At 31.1% G+C, this 21,572-nt stretch overlaps 3 protein-coding genes across 3 annotated transcripts; 1 reads left to right on the top strand and 2 right to left on the bottom strand.

The window, feature by feature from the left end:
* Positions 1 to 2,218: 2,218 nt before the first annotated feature.
* mRpL12 (mitochondrial ribosomal protein L12) lies at positions 2,219 to 3,101 on the bottom strand. The gene is made up of 2 exons (XM_065503520.1): positions 3,009 to 3,101; positions 2,219 to 2,932 (listed from the first exon to the last, which is right to left on the bottom strand). Exon 2 carries the CDS (start codon positions 2,907 to 2,909, stop codon positions 2,364 to 2,366), a length of 546 nt encoding a protein of 181 aa, XP_065359592.1. The 5' UTR covers positions 2,910 to 2,932; positions 3,009 to 3,101; the 3' UTR covers positions 2,219 to 2,363.
* Positions 3,102 to 3,264: 163 nt separating this feature from the next.
* Positions 3,265 to 4,377, top strand: LOC135954097 (splicing factor C9orf78). Its single transcript, XM_065504161.1, has 3 exons — positions 3,265 to 3,412; positions 3,471 to 4,087; positions 4,152 to 4,377. The coding sequence occupies exons 1-3, from the start codon at positions 3,291 to 3,293 to the stop codon at positions 4,334 to 4,336; spliced, it is 924 nt and encodes a 307-aa protein (XP_065360233.1). The 5' UTR covers positions 3,265 to 3,290; the 3' UTR covers positions 4,337 to 4,377.
* A 9,041-nt stretch (positions 4,378 to 13,418) lies between these two features.
* LOC135954067 (very long chain fatty acid elongase 4-like) lies at positions 13,419 to 18,357 on the bottom strand. The gene is made up of 5 exons (XM_065504122.1): positions 18,164 to 18,357; positions 17,909 to 18,071; positions 17,680 to 17,851; positions 13,755 to 13,882; positions 13,419 to 13,630 (listed from the first exon to the last, which is right to left on the bottom strand). The coding sequence occupies exons 1-5, from the start codon at positions 18,355 to 18,357 to the stop codon at positions 13,436 to 13,438; spliced, it is 852 nt and encodes a 283-aa protein (XP_065360194.1). The 3' UTR covers positions 13,419 to 13,435.
* Between the last annotated feature and the right edge of the window lie 3,215 nt (positions 18,358 to 21,572).

Below are 21,572 nucleotides of genomic sequence, written 5' to 3'. Positions count from 1 at the left end.
TTGTTCTTTCATATAAAACAGAGGCATACTAGAAGACTTTTCGATGTAGGCAGTCTGTGATTTGTAGACATTTCAAGAATAACTGCAAAGTGATGACCTCATGATTTTTACAGCTGGTACCCCAACGGTTTTCTAAAGCCTTTTGGGAAAATGTTTTCTGATTATCTGGCCTAATTAACCAGTAAAATGCCCATAGGAACTAGCTTATCCCCCAATAATAAATTTCAGTCAATTCTTACCAACAAACTATTTTTTTATTCCCGTACAACTTTTTAATGATAGATATTTTTGTTTGTGAAAAAAGTACACACACGTGAGGAGCCGCAGAACAAAAGGTACTTTTTCGAATTTTTTTTACAAACTTATTTGTTGGTATTTTTATATTTGGGAAATTGAAAAATCAATTTCCCAAAATTTTTAAATTTTCAAAAAACTACCTTTTGTTCTGTGGCTCCTCATGAGTTTTAAAATTATGAGATTTTAAATCAGTAGTCGGCAGCCATTGCCACCAGGGGCCGAACAAGTTTTCTTATTTACTATAAACAATTAATTCCATTATATACTTAGATTTTTCGCCTCCAGCAACAGGTAGTCAGTTGACAAAGAAGCATTACTGTTGAAATAACCGAATTATTTTCAATCAAATACAATTTTTCAATTGGTGTTCTTAGGGCCTTATTTTATAAAACGAAACGACAAACGTTAAATAAATTTTGTATGGAAAATATTCAAGTTTCAAACCCTTTTCCCAGTATTCTTCATACAAATTGCTTACGTTTCTGAACGCTTCGTTTTACAAAATGAGGTCCTTAAAGTGCCTAACATTAAACAAATCACTATTAAATTAAGAAACCTGAAAAAGGTTGAACCAACATTGTACAACCAAATATAGTTATTTAATACTTCTTTGAAAATGCTGGTAAAAGAATATTTAAGGAAAAAAGTCCGGAAAATTAGGAACCCTACCTTGGATACAGTAGGGTGGAACTTATTTTGCACTTTTACGATTTTCCACACTCCTGAGCTTTAAAAATCAAATGGAAAAAAGTTGAGCAAAATCGGATAACGGTTAATTTAAAATTTTGGGTCAAAGTAGGAATATTTTAAAAAAAAAATTAAATGTTGAAAAAAATTCTAATAAAATTTTTTTTTATTTTATTTATCTATACTATAAATGTATAGTAATTCATAAAATGAGAACGGCTGGGCAAATTTTTGTCAGTTGTTCGTATTTTCAAGTAGGTTTTTAACGAAAAAAAATCTTCGGAAAATTTGAAAATCGAGTTTTTGTATGAAATTTTTAAATTATTATTTCTTAATGGCTTTCCAAATCAAACAATAGAAAGTTCTTAGTGTAAATCATGGAAAATTGCGGAAAATGCGAAATGTTGTACATATTATTACTCTAAATTTCGCCGGGTCCGCTGGTTTATTATAGATGTTCAAATATAAACATTTTTTGACATCGATAACCCATTATCACAGAATTCCATTCTGATGGAAAGTGGAATTAATTCTGCATTTCCCTTGTTCGGAAAAAGTAAAACGACATTTTTTCGGAATTAACCACTCCCAGTTTTCAAAGTGGATTTTCTTTGTAAATTGTTAATTAATTTCTCCAAAACCTCCACTTTTGTTTTAATATATAAAATGCTGTCAAATTAAAATCTGAAGAATCTAATGCGAAATCGGAATAAAAACTAAGGAACTGAAACCATTCAGAACAAAGTTTGTGACATGCCTGCATAATTTGATACCAAAAAATAAAATTTCAAGCATATTTCAAATCACAAATATTAAATTTACATACTAATAAACGCCAAATGAGGATAAATTCGCAAATTTTAACAGTTGTAGATAATATGGGTTAGGTTGGATCGCCAATCGGATCGGATTATGAGGAAATTTTTTTAAAAATAAATTTTATGTATATGTAGCTTATTTTCGAATATTTAATTTCAGCTTGTTTCTTTGGGTTGCCTATTTATGATTTTGTAATTTTAAATTTCTGGCGCATTATTAACACTTCTATAAATTTGGTCAAAATTGTCCAAGACAGAAATTTAGAACTCTCCACTGAAAATATCAACTAGATGAAATATATTTATTTATTTAAGAGATTTATCATATCTAAAGTGCGTTTTCTCAAATAATGCAAATTGTAAAATAAACCGCATCAGTTTGTTTCTTTTTAACCAAAAAAAAAAATCACTTTCCATTCTAAATTTTTTTAGATTTTGTATTTCAAAAAACAACCGAAACAAGTTCAACTTATATCTGGCATTTTCCATTTAGTATCGATTTAAAAATTATTAGCAATAGTTAAACTAAAAAACTATGGTATTTAACAAAAATTGATTGATTTATTCAATTTCAATAACGGCACCGGCCTTTGTAAGAGCTTCCTTTAATTTCTCAGCCTCATCTTTGGGAATATCATCCTTGACCAATGTGGGGGCACTTTCAACGAATTTCTTGGCTTGCACTAAATTCATGCCTTCCAACAAATTCTTGACTTCCTTAATCAACGCTACCTTTTGTTTCTCATCGAATTTTACTAGTTTGACTTTGAAGGAAGTTTGTACTTTCTTGGGAGCAGCCTCTTCTTCATCATCGGCAGCAGCATTTCTGGCAGGGCCAGCAGCCATTTGTGGTACAAATGCGGTTTCGGGAAGGTTGAGCTTCTTTTTCAAAAGAGCGCTGAGTTCGGAAACTTCCAAAAGGTTGAGGGTGGCTATGCTATTGACAATACCTTCCAATTTGGGGTTGATAGGTTTATCAGAACCCTGTGGGGGAGGAGGCGTTAAAGTTGGGGCACCGGTGGCAGCAGCAGCTGGTGCGGCTTCAGAAAACATGCGACGATTAGCTTGGCGACATAATTGTCTTGCTAACAAACGTGGAGCGAACATTTTGTTGAACTTTATTGGTGACACTATTAAGAAATAAGTTTGTTTAATTAATAATAACAAATGAATTAATTTTTATTTAGAAATTAATGAATATTTTACCAAAAACTTGTAGGAAATTGCGGTTATGTGATCAACTATTGACAGTTCTTGTTTAAAGTGAGGCCAAGTTTTAAAATTATGTAACAAAACAAATGGTAATGCCAAGTTTTTGTTACTAACACATTTTTGACAATTACATTAACAGGGTAGTTAATATACGAATTATTTTATGTAACAGCTGTTGGCAAAATAAACAGATGTCAAAAAAGTTTGTTTATGCTGACAAAAGTAAACAATTTACAAGAAAATTAAGAAAATTGTAAAAAAAATAATATTGCAAAAATGGCAGATATGGTAAAGGAATCAATAGACACCAATGAGGTAGAAAAAATAGTTTTTAAAAAGAAAGTGCGTAAAAATTTAAGACAAAGAAGGAATTCTGATGATGAACCCAAGGAAGAACCGTAAGTTTATTTTTAATTTGTATCAAACAATAAATAATTAACTTTTTTAATAATTTAGCATATCTTTAGAGGAAATAAAAGAAAGACAAAAATTGCGTGAAAGACCTCATGGTGTTAGTATAGTAGGACTGGCTTTGGGCAAAAAATTAGCTCCCGAAGAAGAGATTGCCCTCAAAGACCCCTTCAATGTTAAAACAGGTGGTCTTGTTAACATGCAGTCTCTTAAAGCGGGCGGTGTTAAAGAATCAGAAGATGCTTATGATGTAGGCATTGGCACACAATTCTCTGCCGAAACAAACAAACGTGATGAAGATGAGGAAATGATGAAATACATTGAACAAGAATTACATAAACGTAAAGGCGTAGCTGAATCCAATCCTGAAAACGAATTGGGAGCAGATCCTCAAAAGTATTTAACACCAGAAGAAGCTGCTTTATTTGCCTTGCCGGAACATTTACGGCAATCTTCTTCACATCGCTCGGAGGAGATGTTGTCTAATCAAATGTTAAATGGTATACCAGAAGTTGATTTGGGCATTGATGCTAAAATTAAGAATATAGAAGCCACCGAGGAAGCTAAACAAAAATTGCTGCAGGATCAGAAGAATAAAAAGGATGGTCCCTCACAGTTTGTGCCCACAAATATGGCTGTGAATTTCATGCAGCACAATCGATGTAAGTTATATAGAGTTTGTTTTGTGTAATAATAAGTTATAAATTTATATTTTTTGATATTTAGTTAATATTGAGGAAAACAATGATCCCAAACGTAGATTCCAACAACACAGAAAACCTGCAGAAGGTGCTAGCGCTGAAGGACAACAGCCTCAAAACCCTCATCATCAAGTTGGGCCAAATGGCGTTAAAAGGGCTACCGATGATTATCATTATGATAAATTCAAGAAACAATTTAGACGTTATTAAAAATGCATTTTAAAGAATAAAGTTAAATTTTTTTTATACAATTAAGATGTTTTGTTGCTAACTTAATTTAGAGCAATATACATATGTAAATGGGACAGAAATTTTCTATAAAATAGAAAATTTTCCTCACATTTACTGTGATACAAATTATCTATAGAAAATTGCTCGCATTTGCGACCCACAAAGTATATATGGGGGATTTCATGTCAAGTGAACCAACTTTTGAAATCGATGTCTTCCGATCGGGATGAAATTTGCACCAAGGTTAGCTCTATTGGATAGTAACTCAGACACAATTTTTCAACAACATCGGTCGAGAACTCTCTGAGTTATAGGGGGTAAAATTTTGACAATTTGGTCAAACAGGGGTTTTTTCTTATCCATGTAACTTATTACCTATTGTTCTTAGCAAAATGTGTTCCAAATAGTATAGATAGCTATTTCTTCGATCTTTCGAAAACAAATATTTAAAAAAAAAAATAAAAAATTTTTAATATTTTTTTTCCGAAATCAAAAACTTTTTTGACTTTTTTTTAAAATACGCTATTTTTTTTTATTTTTTTTTTTTTCTTAAAATAAAGTTTAGATATTTTCCTTGAACACCTACTTGGTCGCTTAGTGGGATGCGAGTGGGATATCTATCAAAATAAATATTTTGTAACTCAAAACATAAAATTTTTGACTTTTTTTGCAAAATCAAAAACTTTGTTGACTTTTTTTTTTCAAAATGGACCCTTTTTTAATCTTTTTTTTTAGGTCAAACAAAAGCTTAGATATTATCCTTGAAGACCCTTTTGGTCGCTTAGTGGGATGCGAGTGGGATATCTATCAAAATAAATATTTTTTAACTCAAGACTTACAATTTTTGACTTTTTTTTTTGCAAATACGATTTTTTTTCCAAATGGGCCCTTTTTTAAAATTTTTTTTGTAGTCAAAAGAAAGCTTAGGTCCATTCCTTTAAGATATTTTTAGTCCCTTAGTGGGATGCGAGTAGGATATCTATCAAAATAAATATTTTGTAACGCAAGACATACAATTTTTTAATTTTTTTTTGCAAAATCAAAATTTTTTTCCAATATGGGCCCTTTTTTAATTTTTTTTTTTTGCTCAAAAGAAAGCCTAGGTCCATTCCTTTAAGATATTTTTAGTCCCTTAGTGGGATGCGAGTGGGATATCTATCAAAATAAATATTTTGTAACGCAAGACATACAATTTTTTATTTTTTTTTTGCAAAATCGAAATTTTTTTCCAATATGGGACTTTTTTTAAAATTTTTTTTTGCTCAAAAGAAAGCTTAGGTCTTTTCCTTTAAGACCTATTTTGTCACTTAGGAAGATGTGAGTAGGATATCTATTAAAATAAAAATGTTGTAACTCAAGACATTCAATTATTGACTTTTTTTTTGCAAATTCGAATTTTTTTTCAAAATGGGCCCTTTTTAAAAATTTTTTTTTTAGTCAAAAGAAAGCTTAGGTCCATTCCTTTAAGATTTTTTAGGTCCCTTAGTGGGATACGAGTGGGATATCTATCAAAATAAATATTTTGTAACTCAAGATATACAATTTTTGATTTTTTGGCAAAATCAAAAACTTTTTTGTCTTTTTTTTAAAATGGGCCCTTTTTGTAATTTTTTTTTTTGCTATAAAGAAAGCTTAGGCCTATTCCTTTAAGATGGTTTTGATCGCTTAGTGGGATGCGAGTGGGATATATATCAAAATAAATGTTTTGTAACTCAAGACATACAATTTTTGTGTTAAAACATTTATTTTGATAGATATCCCACTCGCATCCCACTAAGGGACTAAAAATATCTTAAAGGAATGGACCTAGGCTTTCTTTTGAGCAAAAAAAAAAAATTAAAAAAGGGCCCATATTGGAAAAAAATTTTGATTTTGCAAAAAAAAATTAAAAAATTGTATGTCTTGCGTTACAAAATATTTATTTTGATAGATATCCTACTCGCATCCCACTAAGGGACTAAAAATATCTTAAAGGAATGGACCTAAGCTTTCTTTTGACTACAAAAAAAATTTTAAAAAAGGGCCCATTTGGAAAAAAAATCGTATTTGCAAAAAAAAAAGTCAAAAATTGTAAGTCTTGAGTTAAAAAATATTTATTTTGATAGATATCCCACTCGCATCCCACTAAGCGACCAAAAGGGTCTTCAAGGATAATATCTAAGCTTTTGTTTGACCTAAAAAAAAAGATTAAAAAAGGGTCCATTTTGAAAAAAAAAAGTCAACAAAGTTTTTGATTTTGCAAAAAAAGTCAAAAATTTTATGTTTTGAGTTACAAAATATTTATTTTGATAGATATCCCACTCGCATCCCACTAAGCGACCAAGTAGGTGTTCAAGGAAAATATCTAAACTTTATTTTAAGAAAAAAAAAAAAATAAAAAAAAAATAGCGTATTTTAAAAAAAAGTCAAAAAAGTTTTTGATTTCGGAAAAAAAATATTAAAAATTTTTTATTTTTTTTTTAAAATATTTGTTTTCGAAAGATCGAAGAAATAGCTATCTATACTATTTGGAACACATTTTGCTAAGAACAATAGGTAATAAGTTACATGGATAAGAAAAAACCCCTGTTTGACCAAATTGTCAAAATTTTACCCCCTATAACTCAGAGAGTTCTCGACCGATGTTGTTGAAAAATTGTGTCTGAGTTACTATCCAATAGAGCTAACCTTGGTGCAAATTTCATCCCGATCGGAAGACATCGATTTCAAAAGTTGGTTCACTTGACATGAAATCCCCCATATATATTCTGGATCGTTATAGATAACTGAAATCAACTTTTCGTAGCCTTCAAATATTTCATAGGTACATAAATATATTTGCTATAGACCCGGTTCGGTTTAAATTAAAATCGAGAAAATCGGCCACAAATGGCTGATACATACCTGGATAACCTCTATTTTTGACCTATTTTTGATTTATATCAGGATTACTAAGCTATTGATATTTAATGATAGATATTCCAAAGACCTTAGCAACGACGTAGATAGCGTCATAATAAGTCGGAACAATAATGGGTCAAAATCGGGAAAAATATGTTTTAACCCGATTTTTTTTTTCTTCCAAAAAAATAGTTTTGTCATAATTTTATTTCACTAAAAAATTAAAAAAAAAATTTTAAATTAAAAAAAAAATTTTAAATTAAAAAAAAGGAATTTTGTCATAAAATATTGTTTACTAATAAATATACAAAAATAGTTTTTAAAAAATTTTTTAATGAAAATTAAAAAAAAAAACAAAATTTACCTAAAAATATTTAAAATTTTTATTTTAAAGTATAATTTAGTGAATGGTATATATTATCCTGCACATCCGAATAAAGCTCTCTTACTTGTTTTTTAATTCCCGCCTAATGCTTTTCACAATCAATTTCGCTTCAAAAAAGAAAACTAATTTAAAAGTACTGTTTTGAAAGTTACAAATATTTCTTAAATTACTTACCACATTATTTGTAGTTAAAAAATAAAAGTAAAGAGGCATACAAATGGCTCATCTAAGTAACAAGTTAAGTCGTGTTTTTTCCTTCTTCATGTTTTCTGGTTGTGTAGGTCTCCTTCAGCTTTTGGTTACAAACATTTTATGAATTCGTGCTACAAATCGAATTAAGTACGTGACTTAAATAATTGCAATACTAATACATACAACGTACAATACTTACGGTATTTAGGAAAGAGATGATGAAGATTCCAACCAAGTTAGTCATTAATAGAGTGTGAGGCAGGTATTTTGGGTTTTACAGTAGGTTTGTTATAAACTTGACACAAACCTTATGATAATGTCAGAATACTTGAAGTTCTAGAAAGAAGAAAGTGGAAAAAAATATCTTTGTATGTGTTTCGAAGGTCCATTTAAATTTGATAATTTCAAGTAAATCATTATAAATGTTATAATTATTGAACTTTAAACTGTTCTAAAGATATTTTCTGCAGTTTATTTGTCCTTTTTTTATTAAAATTTAAAATGTTTACAGATATTTACAAAATTTATTTTATTTCTTCCTAAAAGTATGCTATACTATGTTTACAATTCTCTTTTGCCCAACACGGAAATTCCTTCATGTTTGTTGCTCTTTTTTTTTGGTGTGTTGGTGTAAAAAGAGCAAATAATCGTTCGAATTCATTCATTTGTATGGCAAATTCGCAATAGTCATCATCATCGTCAGACACATTGGTAACAATTTTTTTACAATCATGTCCTTCTAGCAACTAATTAACAAAAGGATTTTGCTGTAAATGAATGTGTGTATGTATGTGTTTACTTGTTTTATTTGGGTAAGTGTGTGAGTGTTTTAGTATTTAACACCAAATTACAGCAATAAAAGAGAAAGACAGCAAAGTGCTGGAATTTTTGAAGAAGAGCGGATTTGTGGTGCTTAATGAAAGCAACTGAAAGTATTAAAATGTATTGAAAAATTTTAATTTGTCGCAGTTTTTTTTATGGATTTATTTGTTAATCAATTTAAGAGTTCTTCGTTTTTTTAATTGATTCAAAGAAATTATATTTAGTTTTAAATCGAGATTTTACATTAATACTAAAGGATTGTTTCAAAATATATACATACAGAGTTTGACAAAACAATGGAAACTTTTCCAAATATTCCGTATGTAGCCCAAAATTTAAAATATTTTTTTAAAATAAATTTTTTTTTTTTAGTATTTTACTTGTATAGTTATATGTATTTATATAAATAACATAATTATATTCTGAAATAAGGGAACAATATTAAAAATATTCACTATTTTTACTGACTACTGACAAAACAATGGAAACTTTTAAACTTCTGCAAGAAATAAGTGTAAAACGAAAATAATATTTAAAATAACTGTTTACAGTTATTTTATTTTTAAATTCTGGTAATTTTTCACAATATCTTTTTCTAAGTTTTTCGCATAATTGCTTTTTTTCAATGTTAACGAAAATGGCTAAAATTAAGATTTGTGAAGACTTAAAAAATAAAATAATTAACGATTTTAAAGCTGGTTTAAAACAAAAAAGTATCTGTGACAAATATTCAATAAATAAATCAGCAGTTTCAAAAATTATAAAGAAATTTCGTGAGACCGGTTCTGTAAAAACTCAACATTTAGGTGGAAGACCTCGTAAGACTACTCCTAGATAAGATAATTTAATAGCGAGAGAGTTCAAGAAATTCCCAAAAATAACTCCTCGAGAGGTTGTTAATAGCCTAAAATTAGGATAAGTACCCGAACAGTTAGTCGTAGGACAAATGAGACTGGTCTTGGTTGCTATCGTCCTGTGAAAAAAACACTCATTTCTAAAAAGAACCGTTCTGCTCGTCTACAATTTGCCAGGGATCATTTAAACTTGTCGATACAGAAATGGAATACTGTCCTCTTTTCCGTCGAATCCAAATACAATTTAAGAGGCAGTGATGGGAGAACATTTGTAAGACGACCAAAGGGAAAAAGATCCAAAGTACACAAATAAGACTGTAAAGTTTGGCGGTGGCAATATTATGGTATGGGGATGTTTTTCAGGGCAAGGTATGGGCCCAATTCATATTATAAAAGATACCATGACAGGTATAGGATACAGAACCATATTAAATGATGTTATGTATCTATACGCTGAGGAAAATATGCCCCTAGTTTGGAGATTCCAACACGACAACGACCCGAAACACACCTCTAGGGTTGTAACCGAGTGGTTACAATCCAACGAGGTACGTGTTTTGAAGTGGCCTGCCCAATCGCCAGATCTCAATCCCATAGAAAATCTATGGGAAATTGTAGATCGTGAAATAAGGACCCAAAATTACACCAGAAAGGAAGATTTATCGGAGGCGGTTATAAGGGAATGGCAATATATTTCAAAGGAGACCATTGACTCTTTAATTAGTTCAATGCATCGTCGATGTGTAGCAGTTATAAAAAATAAGTTATAAAAATACAAAATATTGAGTTATTGCAAAGTTTTGACCATATTTGTTAGAATAATAAGTTTCCATTGTTTTGTCAATGCCGTAATAAAGAAATCTTTTAATTTTGTTTTCTCATTTTTAGAATTCAATTAATTACATACATATGTCCTTTGTTTTTTGTTAAATTAAGTTAATAAAAGTATACAAATAAAATACTACAAAAATGTTAAAATTTTTTAAAAAATTATTTCAGATTTTAGGCCACTAATGAAATATTTGGAAAAGTTTCCATTGTTTTGTCAACCACCGTATGTATATAGAGAATTCGATTTAACAGTGCACGTTGGGGCGAAACTACTAAAAAACTAGGACACAGTGAAGTCGATCGTAAAAAAGTTGGTAATAAACCTGAATCTGATGTATGAACGTATCGTAGACGAAAGCATAGGCTTAAAGAAAATAAAATTTGTGACCAAGGTGATATACAAGATGTAAAAAAATTTAATTATTCAAAGTTTGAATGAATTTTGTTATGAATTAATTCAACAATGTATGCATTCTATTCAAATGAAAGCTTTTGAATGAATCTAAAGAATCTGTTTTGTTGGGAATGGTTTTATGGAATGTATTGTTGAACTTTTCTTTATTCCGAATTAAGTTTTGAGTGAATTAGCTTAAATTGACGTAATTAATTCGAAGCTCTGGTTTGTAGTTCGTTCGAAAACAACTTTCTAAAGACTCCAGATTATTTTGTTTTTCGAATATTTATTTTATTATTCCAGATATAAAATTTTACAAGTATCACGCCAATAAATCCGGGAAATTAAAAAAAAATTTTTTTTACTATTTTTTTTTTTCAAATAGGCCCTTTTCTTTCTCAAAAAATGTTTAGGTCTTTTCCTTGAAGAGCTTTTTGGTCGCTTAGTGGGATGCGAGTTGATATCTATCAAAATAAATATTTTGTAACTCAAGACATAAAATTTTTAACTTTTTTTGCAAATACAAAAACTTTCTTGACCTTTTTTTTTCAAAATTTTTATTTTATGACCTTTTCCCATCTTTCCGACAACATATGGATTCCAAACCAAAAGATCTTTTGAGGCCAAGAACGAAGTGAAGCGTTTCCCAGAGAAATCGAAAATAATTGTAGTCAGACGTGGCACGGTCTAGACTATAAAGCCGGTGAGTCAAAACTTCCCAACCACTTCATCTTCTATATAAATAAAAATCAAATGTCGTTCGTCGGTAATTGCATCAGTAGTGAACGGCCGGACCGATTTAGACAAATTTGTTTTTAAAATGTTGGTCATAGCCCAACTTGGGTTTTTATGGAATGAAAAATTGACCACGCCCACTTTTTTCGATTTATCTCAAATCGGAAAACTGCTACACCGATTTGGCTAATTTTTTGTTTAAATGATCATAGTAATTCAATTTAAGTTTTTACTGAAAGAAAAATTGACCACGCCAATTTTTTTTCGATATATCTAAATACGCTAATAACTTGGCCAATAAGCGTTTAATCAAGAAAAGGTGCTCGATCTGTGATCACTCATATCTCTGACCAAAAATCGATTTTTTATATAAAAACTCAAAATATCTAAATTCTCTAATAACTTGGCCAATAAGCGTTTAATCAAGAAAAGGACCTCGATCTGTGATAACTCATTTTTCAGACCAAAATTCGATTACTTATATAAAAACTTAAAATAGCTACGACGAGGTAGTGCTCGACGAGGAGATTCTGTATGTGTAATTTTTTAAAGCGGAACACAAACGAAGAAATAGGATCATTTTAAAAATTGAATATACCCGAGGTGTCCTACTTTGGGAACCCCTGGTCCCGCTCCTGGTGGGGTCATGAGGTCCAAATTCAAAACTTAAACTTGACTACACTTCCTCTTTGCGCATGTGAAATTTCATTCATTTATTTCCCTCTTTTTTTATTCTCATACCACTGTGCAACGTCTGTCGGGTCAGCTAGTTGTAAATACTTTTTAGTAGGTATTGCATAATGTGGCCAAGCATCGCGACGCGTCGTCATGATGGAATATTACGGTTTCATGTCTAGCCACATATCCTGGGTGTTTTTCGGCAAATGCTCGCTTGAAACGAATTAGTTGTGTTTGGTACAGGCTCCCAGTGATGGTCTGTTTAGATTTCAGCAGCTCATAATATTCTCGGAAGGTTAAAAACTAGTTTCAATGCTTTGTTCTGAAAACTTTGAAGAGCTTTGAAATACGCCAACTTTTTTTTACGCATATATCCTCGGCAGGTAACCCAAATGACTGTGACTGTGAGAGTATTATATTGTTACGTTTTTACCTTTTAAAAACCGTGGTTTATTTTGATTGCAAATTGTAACATCTCTTTATTTATTCACACTTACACAACAATTTAAACGGTCAATCTATTTTAAATCACACTTGTACGGAATATACAGCACACTTAAAGGCAGTTAATTTGTATTTACTTAAGGATGCTTCAAATTAGACTGGCTCGTTGGTTTTCTCACGGCCAATTTATATACACTGCATTACCATCTAGATGCTTCTTAAAGGCTCTATTTCTACAATGATCTTAAAACTAGTATATTCGAATTCTAGAGCTTTCGATGTTATTGTTAGCTGCTTAAATATTTACAAAAGTGCAATTATATAAATTTCCTTATTCCTGACTTTTTAGTTCATTTAAGTAGTAAACGTTTTGGTATCATGTCTTTATAGCCAAGACAGTATAATTTAACGAAACATATTAAAACCATTTGCAGATTCTGTTTCCATTTAAAAAAACAACCTGTCATAACTTGTACTAATTTTCAACTTTGTATCTATAGGGAATAGACCAGCAAGTAATTTTAAATGTGCTGTTTGTTTAAATTTTTTTTTTTTGGCATTATGATCATAATGTTTAATAAATTTTATTTTATTTTCCATACTTTTTAATGGACTTCATAGTATGAACAAAAAATATGAAAAAAAGAACACGTTACATTTATTGGTTGGCACTTAATTAGATTTTCCATAGATAATTTTCCCAAAATGGCCATTATTATTTGGCGTCAAACAAACTAAATAATGTATTTACTAAAAACCGAAAAAACACGTTCTAGCCGTCTCTTTATTTTAAACACGTTTTTGTTTGTTTATTACTTTAAAAAAATAAAATATATATTGTATAAATTTCTATAACTTAATTATTACATTGATTTTGTGGATTTTTTGAGCCTCAATGATGACGTTTTACTAGTGGTGTATTTTTGTCTATAAAAACGTCCGAAAAGTATTAAAAATGTAATCATATAGATAATGGTTGCACAGTTGATCCATAATGGAAAATCACATTGAGTGGCAATGGCCTGCAAAGCCCACAGCAAGCCGGTGGTAAATTGTAGCTGAAAAATAAAACAGAATTAGAAAACACAACAGCATTATAATTAAATTATAATCTATAAAAGGGAGATATGAAATTTGAGATTTTTTTGTTGTAGTTGTTGTTGTGTTAAAACAAATTCATACCAACTGAATGCCGGTTAGATATTTTTTCCACCATAAATATTTTTGTATGACCGGCCCACCAGCACTTAAACCATAATAAGTGTACATAATGACATGGATAAGGGAGTTTATTAAAGCGGGGAAAAATGCTGAAATTAGATAAAATGAAAAATTAAATAAATTATTTAAAAATTATGCACAACATTTATGTATAAGAAATAAGTATTAGGCCATGAAGAAGGATATTTGCATATTATATTTTAAATGTAAAAGTTTCCATATATCTATACTGAAATATCACTATAGATATTTCTGTACTACTTTCAAAACGTTTGCGAGCAGCAGGATTCATCTAAAAGTAGTGAAATTGGGTAACATTTGAATTGAAGCTGAGATAACCTTGAAAGTCGATTGTTGCACTAAATCATTTGAAACGAGCATTGGCCGAATAACGCTCAGAATATGCGGCCAGGCATGAAATCGTAATATTCCATCATGACAACGCTCGCCCACTTGTTGCAATACCTGCTAAAAAGTATTTAATGAAGTGGTTGGGAAGTTTTGCCTCATCCGCTTTATAGACCAGACCGTTCTCCGTCCGACTACTATATGTTTCGAACGCACTCTCTGGGATACGCTTCACTTTGGAACAGAGTATCCGATATTGGCTTGATTCTTTCTTGGCCTTAAAAGATGAGCAGTTCTTTTTGATCGGAATCCATATGTTGCCAAAAAGATTGGAAAAGGTCATAGCTAACAATGGCCAATACTTTGAATAAACAGGGAAGCTTCGTCCTTTAGCCGCACTGTCCAAAAGAAGAAATAACTTCCTGCGTAAATTATTTCTGACACTTACAATGTAGGAAAAATCAAATCGAAACAGTACTTTCTTTAATCTTCCTTGTTGCGATCGAAAATGGAACAGGAGCAGGAAGCGATAGTATTGTTTTTTTTAATTGTAGTAAACATGATGTAAAACTCATACATTTGAAGTCGATTGTTACACTACAGAGAAGCTTCCTGTGGAATAAACTTTGTGCACAAATCCTTCCTATCAGTTTTATTGCAGGACAATTCAAATCGAATGTATATATACTCAGCTTCCTCTATTCCTCCTTGTTTCAACACAACTTACTGCATGAGTTGGGGTTATCTTCTGAATGTTTTGATAAGATAAGGAAACATGATCAATAACTGCTTCAACAATAACACATTTGGATTCGATTGGCTGGTGCATCGCACAATACATTACAGGGATCATTCGTTCTTTAGCCGTAATTTCTGAATATGGAATAAACTTGCTGAGAAATCTTCCTGTATTCTCTCTAGTTCCAATAAAGTGTACTGTATGAGTAGAGATCTTCCACTGAGTGGAATAACCTTTTTCCATGATCTCGGATGCTGCGATAAGAGTTAATGAAATTTATTTCGTTTCTACTCGCATTTTTACCAATCGTCAATCGTTATTAAAGTGTTCAGCCTCGAAGATTCATAACTTGAACAGAGCGTGTCTATTTCTATTTTGTACAAGTTTAACCAAAATACTTAAATCTAGCGATATAGTTACAGATCTTTGTAGATTATGATCCTCTGATATTTATGGCAGCTTCTTCTCTAGACTGTTCCTCTTAAACGGCCCGAATAGAATGGAATAAGTAGTAAATATACGAGTTAAATTACAAATTTATTTTGGAAGTATTACTTCATAATATCCAGAATCTCCGACTGAAAAACTGTAACTTCACGATGAAGACGGAACGAGGACTCTATCGCATGTTCGTTAGAAAAGAATCGTTGGTGTATATCTTTCATTCGTTTAACTACCCTTGATACTTTCCCATCTGGAAAAATATAGTTCTATGGACGATTGTTTGGAAAGTTATATAATTTAAGGATTGGTTCAACTAGGAGTTAACCAAATCTAAACTTAACTAAAGACTCTAGCCAATTTTTCTCAGAGAAAACACCAGAGGCTATACCAAAGCTTATCTGTTACTCGATAGTGTAATAGAAATAGTCCTATGAATGATTGTATGGAAGTTCTATAGTCAGAGGATTGGTTTTGTTCAGGAGTGAATCAAATCCAAAATCCTTTCATGACCATACATTCTTGATTTCCGACTTCTTGTTCCACATTTAGGGGATAATAATATCCCCAATCTCCGACTGAAACACTGTAACTTCACGGAACAAGAACTCTATCGTATGTTCGTCAGAAAAGAATCTGGAGGCTATACATTTTAGACTCGTTGGTGTATATCTTTCATTCGTTTAACTAACCTTGACACTTTCCCATATGGAAAATTATAGTTCTATGGTCGATTGTTTGGAAAGTTATATAATTACAAGATTGGTTTAACTAGGACTTAACCAAATCGAAACTTAACGAAAGACTCTAGCCAATTTTCCTCAGAGAAAACTCGTATATCTTCTTTCGTTGAACTACCCTTGATACACTCCCATCTGGAAGGAAATAGTCCTATGAAAGATTGTATGGAAAGTTATATAGGATTGGTTTTGTTCAGGATTGAATCAATTCCAAAATCCTTTCATCACTTTTACGGATATAACAATTAAGTGTAGATTCCTCTGGAACTAGGAGTAATGTAGTATTCAGTGTCTGTAAAGGACTAGTATGTGTTTCTAGTAATATACTATTCCATTTGAGTATCTTAGGGACTGCAGCCGAACATCTTTTTTTTTTTTTTCATAACTATAGCCAACGCACAGTGGCGATATTTGAGTTTTTTCGTTACAAAAATCATAACTTTTGAAACAAATGAGATAATCAAAAAATTTAAATGGAATATGATAGATAATTGATCAGCCTATGAAATGAGTGTTTGAAAGTGGTTCTACGTCTTTCACGTGCCTACTTATGGGTTATCAAAGTTGAAATTTGTGAAAAAATCTATTTTATGGGAAATAAAATAAAATATTTTTTTAATATTTTCGATTTTTTATGTTTTTTTAAAGGCTTTTATGATTTAAAAATATTCCAGAAAAAATTAAAAAAAAAAATTTTGGAAAAAAAATGTTTTGGTTGGTCACTTTTGAAACCATGTATTTTTTCAAAATTTTACCTCTAGCAAAAAATGGGGCAAGAACGGGCAGCTTTTTTTTTTTGCATTAGGTAAAGGAATAATCAGATAACTTATTTTGAAAATATGGTAAATATAGAAATTGATATTTTTTTTTTATTTTCCATCAAAGTTGACAAATATTGAAAAAATGGATAGTTGGTAAATATCGATTTACCTGGACAAATACAAAGCAAACAGCACAATTTTTGTTTATTCTTTTCTTAATAAACAGATCTATCAATAGAATCACAAATAATGACGATCCGCTACATAGCTTGCGACATATTGTATCTGAAATCGGACCAAATTACTTAAAAATTTTCAGTTTTTTTTGAAAACTGAAAATCAGTCAACTTTGAAGGGCTTTATCTTCTGAACCAAAAATCTGATTGTATTAAGAGTAGCATATTTGAAATCGTTGGACAATTTACTGTACTGGACATGGAATTCTTGATTTTTGCAACCACACTTGTTCTACGGGCGCCATTGTGCAACGTAAACTTATATACTTATGAGTAAAAAATAATGTCCTGCGATCGCGGTACACTGAAACTTTTAATCTTTGTCTTTGAGCTAAACGGTTTACTGTTTTGTTTGGGTTTCCTCGTAACGTTTATCCATCTGGGCCATGGCTTTTCACTATTATCAAGACTTGTGGTAATAGTTGACGTCCCCAACATCAATAATATCCAGTTGCTGATGTTGTTGAGCAACAACAACATCAGCAACTGGATATTATTGATGTTGGGGAGTTGTTAAGTTGTTACATTGCTAAGAGCTCCTTTTATGTCTGAGGAAGCTACCATTTGAGTTTTAATCCTTCTTCACTATCAAAATCACTTAAATCCTTTTAATTTACTTACATGATCCCGTTGGCACCCATTTAATAGCAATCCACCACAATGGAAACATCGTACTGTGATGATAAATATGCAGGAGCGTTAATTGATCCCATTTGTGTCTCAAAATGAAAAATAAAGTATCGGAAAATTCCAAAAGTTTTGAGAAAAAGAACCACCAAACAGCAGAGGCCAACTGAAAGAAGTAACAAAATAAATGTTTCTGTTGGGAAAGTTCACAATTAGCACTTACTTTAATTTCATGTTTTGAATAGAGAACGCGACAGGGTTGACACCAGTAATTGTAGTTTAAATGTCGAGCATTTATGATTAGTTCTTTGAAAATGTGAAAATTTATAAAAGCCATTGTTAAATTGTAGACAATAAGAACAGGTTGTAGTTTAAGGGGTTTGTAACTGGAATAAGAGAATTCGATAACACAATGATCTTTTTTATGATCTCTTATTATTTTCAAAGAGATTTTTACTTTCTTTAAACAATTAATTACCTTTTTACAAAGTTGGGCAAATAAAATGCCATTAGAAGATACAAAGATATCCAGGCTAATATGGGTTTAAATGAGGACACCAACAGCCAGTCCTGGGTGCGAGGATCTGCTAAATGTTCATATACAAACGGCCATATTTTTAAAGTAGTTGTCAAATTAGGCTCTATCACTGTTAAAGCTGATGTCAAAGACATTTTCCTATACAAAACTTAATTTTTAATGCTTGTATGTTTATTATTTAAAAGTTGCTTAAATACTAATATGTTTATTTAAAGAATATTTAAATTTATGCAATTTATTTGCCCTTACAACCAACAAATAAAATGAAAATTAAAACCTTTTTTGGTGACCTTTAAGAAGTTTTTGTTTTCGTCTTTTGTATATTCTTTGGAGACTTTTTATATCTATCAATGGCCTTAACATTTACATGGTTTGGTTTGTTTTTTTGTCGAATTTTTTGTGTTTTAAACCCATTAATGTCAACAATTGACCGCAGAGAATTGACATGCACTCTGGTCTCTGCTCAACCATGTCTTTAAAAACATTCAAATGGTTTAACATTAAAAACGATTGTTTACCTCCCAAATATCAGCAGCAGCCTGAACAATAACAACAAAAAAATTCAAATTGTTGCAAAAGACGTGGTTGTAATAAAGAGAGAAAGAGTAAAAGAAGCTGAAAACATGAAAAGAAAACATTGTTTACTTTTTGATTACCTTACAAAAGTTTAATTTATACTCTGCTTCTCCCACTGCCACACTGCTGAAATGGATGCATAAACGTACATACAACTGTCAGTGGCGCTTTGCTATGGCCATTTTATTCAACAAGCTCTTACTTATTCAATGATGAATGGGTCAAGTGGGTATACATTTCCAATCTTTTGTTTGCCATTTTTTTCTCCTGTGTGTTTTTTTGTTTGTTTTTGAAAATAGAGGGAGTGTGGTAAATCTTGTAAATTAAAGTGGATAAACTGTTGTTTTTTTTTAGTATTTTTCTTTGTTGCTAATTTGTTGTAAATGTCTGATTTTAGGCTCTGTTGGCTTTCAAGGGCCTTTTTTAATGGTTGCTTATTAACAAATGGTATATGATATTATATTAATCACAAATTATACAGATATTGTTTGTTTAGGGTTCTTATATACCCTTCACCAAATTATACTTTAAAATATCAATTTTAATTTTTTTTAAATGTTTCTCAAAATTTAATTTTTTTTTTTAAATTTGTTAATGTAAAAAATACATGGTTGCAATGAACTTTGAAATATCTATCATTATATATCCATATTGTCTATATTAATGACGTCGTAATCCAGATATAGATAAAAATAGGCCAACCCGGGTCAACCCCGATTTTTTCCGAACCGGGAGAATTCCCGATATATTGATGTATCAATCATGTTTGTAAGTTATTTGGGGGCTCCGGAAATATGGCTATATGGACACAAATGAAAAATGTAGAAATTACAAACGGAAGGAGAAGGGTATAAAAAACCCACTAATGTGGAATTATTTGGCCTGGAAAATATTCATAACGTCATCACAAATTACGGCATACGCTTAGAAAGAGCCTCATCCAAGAACATTCAATCGACGTATACCTTCATACATAAATCCGGAACTCTCGAACCAAACTCCTAAGTCTTATGGTGTCCAACCATTTCTAAAACGTGTTTTATTTGGTACTGCACCAATTTAAACATGGTTGTGATTTGGAAAGAGGAACAATGTTTTAGTCTAGGTTTAGTTAAATTGGTAAAAATCAAAGTTTTATGTATTTCCGATCTTGGAGATATTATAATATAATTTAAGATGTGGCAGTTTGCAGGTGCGATTCATTTCGATCTAGTTTGATAAATCTCCTTAGCTCTAGTTCATAAAGGTCAACTACATCATAATAAGCTAAAAGCAAGAAGTCTAAAAGTACAAATTACGAAATTCTTAATCAATTATCTCGGTATAGATATTTCCATATATCTCCAGTGCAGTCAATTTATAGCACTTCTTGAAATCTTCAGGTAATTAACCGATTTTTTGTTTTAAACTTTATTTATGGTGATCGGAAAAGAAGCGTTCTTTTAAATAAGAATCCTAAGCGAGACCTTTTTGCTCAACAAAGTTATATTAATGAACTATTCGCTGATCCATTTGATAAATGTGGTAGAAACTTATTCATCTTGGATGCGATACCAAAAACCTACTTCAGCTGGTTTTTATTCCCCACTGTGTTTTTTCGGTGGCCAAACCCATTCCAATCCAAAGTTTAAATTCCACTTTGTCTATCGTATGTCTTCCTTTATTGTTAGTATGAACTAGATCTCCAAAATTGAACGTGGAACCAATTCTCGAACTATGATATTAATACGGACTTGTTTCAAGAGGAATATTTAAATTCTTGAATTCGGCCAGAGTTCGACAATATTCTTCATACAGTTTTTATTTAAAACATGTTTGAACTCTTAGCATCACGTAAGTTGACATTATCTAACAAACTGATGGTGTCTTTATACTTGAAGCACTTAATAAAGTGCTGAAATAAAAGTAGTTATTGTTATCCCTCTTTTGATCACCATATAGTTATCTACATCAAATAATCTTGGCACACTTTAACCAGTTGAAAGTATCCAACAATGTGATTAAATACTTGCAACTAGTTGAGAGTTGTTTTGATTATCACATCCTATGATCTCTATTTAGTTTCCTTCATTTTACTATTCCAAATGATCTTGGCATCCTGTAACCAGTTGACATTATTGAACGTAGTGATGATGACTAAATAAGTACTTGTAGCTTAGGTTAAAATAAATCAAACTAGTCGAAGGTTATCTTGGTTATCACCCCTATTTATCTCCAAGTAGTATCCTTACAAATCGATGAGTCCCGAAGTTGGTGTTCGTGATCGAGGCAGAACTTATATAAACAACAGCCAGGACCTGATCTCAACAAAGTAAAGGAATTATCTTCATTATCGGGGAGTGAAAGATAGGTGTCCGTTCATTCGCTCTAATTAAGTACGATCATTGATGGGTTAGGTGCTGATGTAAAACTGATATAAGTTTTCATGCAAAAGCATTAAAACTTCTAATTGTTTTCAGATAATGTCATCACCTGCTTTGACTTGAATGTAGTTTCCTGAAAAGTCGATCCGAATATATACTCAGAGACTTTCAGAGTTGTCGATCGGGTAATGATGTGATGATATTCAGCCTTTTAAACTTCATTCAGGTTTCATTCAGATTCTTATGTCAAACTAGTTAAGGCTTGATGAAAGCTTGACCTTAGATACTAAATGTTTCCTTAAATAGTGTTGTTTAATGCTCAGTCTGCTGCAGCACCCTTCATAGGTTGTGTTGAGACTGACAACAGACTTTGTCTTATCACTTTAGACACAAACTCTCCCTCCTTGATC

The sequence above is a fragment of the Calliphora vicina genome, chromosome 3, assembly GCF_958450345.1.
Source record: "Calliphora vicina chromosome 3, idCalVici1.1, whole genome shotgun sequence".
NCBI classification, from domain to species: Eukaryota; Metazoa; Arthropoda; class Insecta; order Diptera; family Calliphoridae; genus Calliphora; species Calliphora vicina.
Note: the sequence above shows the minus strand (reverse complement) of the source record. Positions and strands in the feature narration are given on the sequence as shown.